Below are 9,022 nucleotides of genomic sequence, written 5' to 3' on the forward strand. Positions count from 1 at the left end.
TGGAAAACTTCGATTATGTTTATTTTTTCAAGCATTAATGGTTAAACATGATTAAGCGTGTAGGCCGTAAAAAGAAAAATAAAATATGACGAAATTTTTCCATCATCCGAACAACAACATCGAGAAAACTGTCGAAATGGCACAGGCGAGGCAATTCTTCGGAACCAGCATCTTCAAAGGCATGCCCATCAGGTTTTCGCAGGCCAGCAGCTTTCAAGGTAGGTTTGGAAGTTTTTAACAACCCGGAAAACTGCTTAAAACCGGCTGGGGAAGCAACATTTTTACCTTGACTAGCGATTTTCCTGAGCCTACATTTTCTACCAACTATTTTTTTGAAATTTCAGATGCTGGTTCAGCCAATGCTTTCCGCTCACTGCTGCTTTACAAATCACCGTTAATGGAGTCGATCGAGTTATCTTTAGCGAAGAACTCCCGGTTGTTGGCCGTCAGGAAACGCTTCGGCTCGTCCAGGACGTAGCTGCCTTAGTCATTTTTTCTACATCCTGTACTCGACGAACATCACCACCAGGATGTTGCAGAGTAGACCGACTAAGGCACCCGGCTGCGCGAAGATGCTCGAGGTTCAGTGCTCGTTGTTTGCGTTTATGATTAGAGCGCCGCGCCGTTGCCGTTCTTCCGGTGCTGACTGTCGTGCCCGTCTGTTGGCGTGATATGTCTAGCCCAGATCCAGGTCGTCGGAAAATTTACGTACCCGTTCGGAATGATTTGCTCAGCCACGAGTTGTGTTCAATGAAAATAAAATTTTTGAAAAATATGGATGTTTCTTAGTTAGTTTTTATTATCGAGCAAAACCTAAAATCCCTATCACTTCAGTGAGACTGGCCTCAATAGAATATTAAATAATTCATTATTCCTCAAATAAGATTCCGTTAAAACCTGAAGTAAAACTAACATCTTTAAAAAAAACTACACTTCCATATTTTTTTTACTAAGTTCTCAAGAATTCACTTCAATCCGAGTTAAAATTTAGTGAATAACGTTGAAATCGGTTGGCCATCCGATTCAGGAAACTTTCGGCCAATCACTGCCTCATCTTTCGGTATTCGTTACTGATAAGCTTTCTTTTTAGAGTCAGCGGTTATACTGGTGCCCCTGGGTGTGACGTATACTTACGGGACCTACTCGTGTGACTAACGGGTCGCATGAGGTGGAATGCGCCAATGAAATAGAGGCTCTTGATATTTAGCATTGAAGAATTTAAATTTACGATATAATTCATGTTTGCTAAAAATCTACGAAAATAAACACTGCATATGCATACTGCAACTGACACCTTTGCCGCCGTCCAAAAAGTAAACAAACCGGGAAAAAATCAAAAAGTTTTTTGCGATTTTAACTATTTTCACCACCTTGTTCGGTATCAACACCGAGCGCAAAAGATGCGGGAAATTAACAGAAATCTTTAGAACTCTTCAAAAAGTGTGCCACCCTCACCAACAAAATTAAAAAAATGTAAGTCGATTTTTTTCCATACTAAATTTTACCAAAAAGAACCAATTTGATCAGCGCCATCTGTTAGTGACTAGTGAACTAGGTTATCAAAAATCATACGCCATTGTTCGGTTGTTCAGTTTCTCGGACGTGTACTTGATTCGGGCTTGAAGAACTTGTTTCAGGAATGGCCAAAGTTTGATCGAGGTTCGAGGTATCGGGTTCATTACGTGGCTTAAGATGTACGAGGCTACGACGATAATCCACTCCATCAACGTTGACTACATAGGACCGCTCACTCAAACGATTGGCAATTGTTCCAGCGGACCATTGCTTAGAAGTTTCTGGATGCAACTGGGTGTATAGAGTAAGGTGGGGTAAAAGTACGACCTTAGTGCTATCCTATTTTTAGAAAATTTTGCAGCTGTTTCTCCAAAAAACCAAGCACAGCATTTGATTCCTCAGACTTTTATCTCTCTTCTAAGACATTACGAAGATAATCGGTCGACGCATTTGATAGCAGAAGTGAAAATGCCTAACGGCTATCGAAACGTACTCTTACCCCACCTCTGGGGCAAAAGTTCGAACGATGTGGGGTAAGAGTACGACCATTCAAAATTCCACATTTCTGCATGAAGTCAAGAGGAAAATAATTTTATATCAATCTTTGCTTACAGCAATTACTTATGTGTTCGCTTCTGATACACATTCTATAAATGGGCGAACAGCCTACGCGAATTTGGAGCTTTCCACTAACTGCTTATGTATAATCAACAGGTTTATGAAATCCAGTTCTCATCGTATTTGAGCAATTTTTCGCGCGAGCAAGTATTTGTAGAAACAAAAATATGCGCTGATGTTCCCAGTGAATTTTAGAAAGAAGTTTAAACTTTCTGTTCAGATTTACCTCAGTCGACCCTGTATATCATTCGTACTTTTGCCCCATTTGCAGTTCGTACTTTTGCCCCTTCAAGGTTTCTTGTGATTCACAGTTCATTGTGCAAAACAGAGAAATATTTATTAAATTCTTTCTTCGGCATTTGCTAGTGGTTGAAAACAACTAAACAGATTCATCAAGGCTTTCATTGAAAGCCAGAATATTGATTGCTCAAACATGTTTGCCGTTATTTTAAAGATTACATCATTTGAGCAAAAAAGCTGCTTTACCTCATTTTTCGGAGTACTTTCAATTTTTCCAAATAAAAATTATGTCTGGATGAAGGCAGTCCAAATCCCTATCTATCCACGCCATAGTTTTGAATTTTACTGTTCTCGGTTTGTGAAAATCTCAAAACGTACTTTTACCCGACTCGTACTTTTACCCCACCTAACTCTACTGGCGAACCAACTTGGAGATCAGGTAATTTCCGAGTTTTTCTATCATAATGTCGTTTGTATGATTTACGGTTTTCTTCTATAGCTTCAGGTACCTTTTCTACCACCTTTGGGAGCAATTTTGCGGTCGATGTTGGTACTCCAGATCGGGTTGAGCGTGAAAATAAGCGAGATGCAGGACTGGAACCAATCTTATTCGGAATGTTCCTCCAATGAAGAAGAGCGTACCAGTAGTCAGTGCCAGTTTCTTCCGCTTTCTTGAGCAAACGTTTTGCTATTTTCACAGCCGCTTCTGATTTACCATTCGCTTGTTGGTGATGTGGTGCTGAAGTTATCAACTCGAAATCCCATTCTTTAGAAAACTGGACCATTTTCACGTTCGAAAAGTTTGTGGCGTTATCACTAAGGACTCGTTGCGGTTTACCATGACGAGCAAAATTTTGCTTGCAGATGCTGATTACTGATTCAGGAGTCAAGTCTTTCAGTAGATCCAGTTCAAAAAAGTCAGAGTAATGGTCTACGGTGACTAGGAACTTACGTTTGATGCCATTATATTCTGCTTGGAACACATCCATGGACACTAGCTGGAAAGGATACACTGGTATGCAGTGGGTCATCATCGTAGGATTCGGTTGCGAGGCGGCATATTTGGCACAGGTGACGCACTGCTTGACGACATCTTTGATCTGCGATGACATACCCGGCCAGAAGATGTTTGCTCTAGCCAGCTTGAGTGTTGATTCGATTCCATTGTGGCTTATGTGACAGCAGTCTACAAGTTTACGTCGTAGTACATGTGGTATCACTATTCGGTCTCCGCGAAACACTAAACCATCTTGAGTAGATAGCTCGTCACGGAAATTGAAATAAATCTTAACGCTGTCGGGTACACGATCGGCCGTCACAGGCCAACCGTGCTGTACGTATTCAATGATCAGTTGCATTGACTGGTCCTTGTTGGTCTCGGTTTTTATTTCCTCCAAGCGACTATCCGAAACTCCTAGAAACTTACTCAACTGCAGTTGTTCAACTTCGTTGGATACTTTGTAGATTTCACGTTTTTCAAAGAACTCTTCGGGGTTCTGCTCATTAAGTGGTGCGCGAGACAGAGCGTCAGCAACGACGTTCTCCTTGCCGGTTACAAACTCTATGGACAGTCTGTAGCGCTGGAGATTGAGCAGCATATGTTGAAGACGTCGCGGAGCAGAGAGTAGAGGCTTTTGGAACAAATTAATAAGCGGCTTGTGGTCTGTTTTGATAACGGTCTTGGGATTGCCAACGATCAATTGGTCGAATCGAGTGCACGCAAATAAAATGGCCAGCAGCTCCTTCTCAATCTGTGCGTAGTTCCGTTCCGTTTGGGTAAGCGTTCTCGATGCATACGCCAGTACTCCATCCATCTGGTAAACAACTGCACCCAAACCAAAACAACTGGCATCGCACTCAATGGTAAGTGGCTCGTTCATGTTGTAGTACCGAAGAGTGCCCACATCTGCAACAAGCGCCTTCACTCGACGAAACTCTTCTTCTTCGGTCGATGTCCATTGCCATGGCACCGATTCTAGGATTAACTTGCGGAGATTGGTGAGATTAGCACTAAGATTTTTCAAGAAACGGCTCAGGTAATTGACCATACCTATGAAGCGATGGACCTCCTTGCGATTTGTTGGTGTGGGAAAGTTTTGGATCGTAGCTATCTTACTTTCGTCTGGCTTTATTCCTTCATCCGTCAGCACATGACCGTAGAACTTAACTGACGTCTGACAGAGTTTGAGCTTGGATTTGTTCAATTTCACATTGTGCTCTGCCAAACGATTTAAAAGTGTTTCCAAACAGCGGTTATGGTTGATCAGAGCCTCTTCCAATGTGTCGCCGGTTCCATAGACAAGCAAGTCATCCGCTATGCACTCAACTCCATTTAGTCCTTGAATTACTTCCTGTAGACGCATTTGAAATATTTCAGGAGCGGGTGCTATTCCAAATGGTAGGCGGGTCCAGCGATAGCGACCGAACGGGGTCCAGAACGTGGTAAGTTTGCTGCTGGGCTCATCTAATACCACATGCCAAAAACCTTTTTTAGCGTCGACAGTCGAAAATATTTTCGCCTTCCCCAATTCTGGAAGTATTTCGTCCAGCGTAACGAATTGGAGATTTGGACGCTTCAAAGCCTTATTCAACGGAATGGGGTCCAAACATATTCTGATACTAGGGTTTTCGGGGCTACCACGCTGTACAATAACTATGTTGCTTACCCATTCTGTGTGTTTCAGCTCTTTCACTATCAGGCCATCCTTCTCGAGAGATTCCAACTCCTTCTTCAGCTTGTCTCGCATAGCAATTGGCACTCTACGGGGTGGTTGAATTGAAGGTGCAATGCTCCTATCCACTTCTAGGGAAACGGTTCCAGCTAATTTCCCATACCCATTGAAAATATCATTATGAGCCTCAATAATTCTGGATGCTTGGACTCTGTAGACATTTAACAGATTCCGGGAAGTGTCGGTCGACTTGGGTGCGATGAACGATACTTCTTTACAAAATCTCACGAAACCCAGAATACGGCACGCTTTCGCCGATAGCAACGGACAGTGGTCACCCTCTACAACTTGAAGTACCAACTTGTATTTCTTATTTCTGCGGCGACATGGTATCTTTACTTCTCCAAGAACTTTAATTGGATTGCCTCCGAAACTTTGCAGACGGTATCTTGACGGAAACAATGACGGATTTGACTGCCCAGACAGTTTGGCTAAACATTGTTGACCAACTAGACTCGTGCTAGCTCCTGTATCCAATTCGCATTTCACTGATTTCCAAACACTACCGAACTTTAGAGCGAGATCCGCAGATACGCTACCACCACTTTCAGAGTTATCCACTATTTTTCCAATTACATATTCTTCATCACTTTCACTTGAAGTGTGGTTTGATGATTCGTCCTCCGATTCACTTGCACTATTTTCTTTTATTATTTCCTTCACTTTCTTCGGTTTTTTATAGCTGGAACTCTGGCGTTTGCTGCAGACTTTCTCGTAATGGTTTTTTCCTTTACAGAGACAGCACCTTTTCCCCAAAGCTGGGCACGAGCCTTTGAAGAACTCATGTCGGTCACCACAAAATTTGCAGATGGGAGTTTTCTTCACCGGTCTTGAAACTTTTTTTACATCACTGGTACTTGGAATCGCCAACTCCACAGATCTCTTTGCTGCTATCTCCTCCGCTCTGCACATGTCAACAGCTTTTGCCAAAGTTATATCGGTGATTGTTAACATTTTAGTACGGAGTTGTGACCACTTATTGGCAGTAACGACTTTATAAGTGATCAGTTCTGTTTCCAATACTCCCAGCCTGGCAGATTTGGCTAGAACCTTCAGGCGAGTCGTATAATCGTCGATGCATTCTCCAGACAACTGCGAAGCTGAGAAAAAGTCCAAACGATCTATGATGACGTTGCGCTTTGCTATGACTTTTTCCTTTATTGCTGCCAGAGCGTTTTCCACCGTTGCTTGTTCTGCTGTTGTTAGCTCGAAATTAAAGTATTTCTTCCTTGCCGGCTCTCCAATAACAGACATGAGGAAGCTCACTTTTTGTTCCTCGGTCACTCCAGGCCATCGGTCCATTCCGACAGCTTTAACGTAGCTAGTCCAACTTTTTTCGAAGAAATCGAAATTCTGCTCCATATCGCCTTCCAGGGTTAGAGCTGCTGGTTGTGGGACCGAAATATTGCCTCCCAGAGAGGGTCCCACAGGTGCAGCAAACTGAGCCGCAGCATTGGACTTTTGTATGCCGACCATCATTTGACCAAACAGCTTGGTCTGGTGCTCCAAAAGTTGAGCGAATTGATTTGGATCCATTGCGACGATCGAATAATCCAAAATGGCTGCCGTAGCCACAAAATTTTCTCAAAACAACTTATTCACTACGCGACAAAAATTGCAAACGACGTTTTAAAACGCACAAACTGTTTCGAAATGTACACCAAATGTCTTATCAGCAATTAGCCGATTCTTCACTACGCGCAAATTCCAGAAATGTCTTTATTGAGAACTTTCTCGAAAATATTCTTTCACTGCGCGGCGAAAATTACAAATGGCTACCGACAACGAACGAACTGTCCTTAAGCACTTTTCTCGCGATTTCCCAATGACGCCAAGAAATTGTTTTCAGAAGCACACGATGACTTCTGACACCATGTTTTATTATCTCGAAGTAATAACGTAATAAGACAAACTATGGTGTAACAGTACTTTATTGAACGATCTTACATCGGTGACGGACAGTATAAAACTGATGCTCGTAGTTGTAAGGATAGAGCGTGAGAGTTTGTTGTAGCTAACATAGGGTGTTTCTAAATACTGTAACAGTTACTATTGGATAACCTTACTCAATCATTAAAATTTTATGATTGATCAAAATTTTGTGTGTAGAACTGTAGAGTAGAATACCTTACTTGCTTTTTCTGAACCTTCATGAGATTAAAAATTAAATGATTAAATTAACCAAGTGGATAAAATTAACATCTATGGCGAAATGGCAAAATTGAAAAAAATTACGACATTGCAATTTTGCAATTGTAATCAATTTTATTATTTCGATCAATGCTGTGATCGAAATAATAAAATTGATAACAATTGCAAAATTAAAAAAACAATCACAAAATTGAGCACAATAACAAAATTAACTAGTTTGACAAAACCAACAAAATTAACAAAATCGATAAGACTTACAAAATAAACATAATTGACGTAAATGACAGAAGTGGATTTTGTCGTTATTTATGTTAAAAATAACAACATTGAATTTTGTCGTTATTTTCATTTTCGTTAAATTTGTCATATTTCTCAGATTTGAATATTTCTGAATTTCTGAATTTTTGCCATTTTCGTCATTTTTGTTGTTCTTGTCATTTTTGTAATTTTTTTCATTTTTGTCATTTTTTGTCATATTTGTCATTTTTGTCATTTTTGTCATTTTTGTCATATTTGTCATTTTTGTCATTTTTGTAATTTTCGCAATTTTTGTAATTTTTGTAATTTTTGTCATTTTTGTCATTTTTGTCGTTTTTGTCATTTTTGTAATTTTTGTAATTTTTGTAATTTTTGTGATTTTTGTAATTTTTGTAATTTTTGTCATTTTTGTAATTTTTGTAATTTTTGTGATTTTTGTAATTTTTGTAATTTTTGTAATTTTTGTAATTTTTGTAATTTTTGTAATTTTTGTAATTTTTGTAATTTTTGTAATTTTTGTAATTTTTGTAATTTTTGTAATTTTTGTAATTTTTGTAATTTTTGTAATTTTTGTAATTTTTGTAATTTTTGTAATTTTTGTAATTTTTGTAATTTTTGTAATTTTTGTAATTTTTGTAATTTTTGTAATTTTTGTAATTTTTGTAATTTTTGATATTTTTGTAATTTTTGTAATTTTTGTAATTTTTGTAATTTTTGTTATTTTTGTAATTTTTGTAATTTTTGTAATTTTTGTAATTTTTGGTAATTTTTGTAATTTTTGTAATTTTTGTAATTTTTGTAATTTTTGTAATTTTTGTAATTTTTGTAATTTTTGTAATTTTTGTAATTTTTGTAATTTTTGTAATTTTTGTAATTTTTGTAATTTTTGTAATTTTTGTAATTTTTGTAATTTTTGTAATTTTTGTAGATTTTGTAATTTTTGTAATTTTTGTAATTTTTGTAATTTTTGTAATTTTTGTAATTTTTGTAATTTTTGTAATTTTTGTAATTTTTGTAATTTTTGTAATTTTTGTAATTTTTGTAATTTTTGTAATTTTTGTAAATTTTGTAATTTTTGTAATTTTTGTAATTTTTGTAATTTTTGTAATTTTTGTAATTTTTGTAATTTTTGTAATTTTTGTAATTTTTGTAATTTTTGTAATTTTTGTAATTTTTGTAATTTTTGTAATTTTTGTAATTTTTGTAATTTTTGTATTTTTTGTAATTTTTGTAATTTTTGTAATTTTTGTAATTTTTGTAATTTTTGTAATTTTTGTAATTTTTGTAATTTTTGTAATTTTTGTAATTTTTGTAATTTTTGTAATTTTTGTAATTTTTGTAATTTTTGTAATTTTTGTAAATTTTGTAATTTTTGTAATTTTTGTAATTTTTGTAATTTTTGTAATTTTTTAATTTTTGTGATTTTTGTCATTTTTGTAATTTTTGTCATTTTTATCACTTTTGTCACTTTTGACACTTTTGTCATTTTTGTCATTTTTTTCATTTTT

General features: G+C 37.1%; 1 protein-coding gene across 1 annotated transcript; it reads right to left on the reverse strand.

Annotated features, from left to right (window-relative positions):
• Positions 1 to 1,566: 1,566 nt before the first annotated feature.
• Positions 1,567 to 6,641, reverse strand: LOC129759117 (uncharacterized protein K02A2.6-like). Its single transcript, XM_055756533.1, has 2 exons — positions 2,883 to 6,641; positions 1,567 to 1,806 (listed from the first exon to the last, which is right to left on the reverse strand). Exons 1-2 carry the CDS (start codon positions 6,639 to 6,641, stop codon positions 1,567 to 1,569), a joined length of 3,999 nt encoding a protein of 1,332 aa, XP_055612508.1.
• Between the last annotated feature and the right edge of the window lie 2,381 nt (positions 6,642 to 9,022).

The sequence above is a fragment of the Uranotaenia lowii genome, unplaced genomic scaffold, assembly GCF_029784155.1.
Source record: "Uranotaenia lowii strain MFRU-FL unplaced genomic scaffold, ASM2978415v1 HiC_scaffold_1082, whole genome shotgun sequence".
NCBI classification, from domain to species: Eukaryota; Metazoa; Arthropoda; class Insecta; order Diptera; family Culicidae; genus Uranotaenia; species Uranotaenia lowii.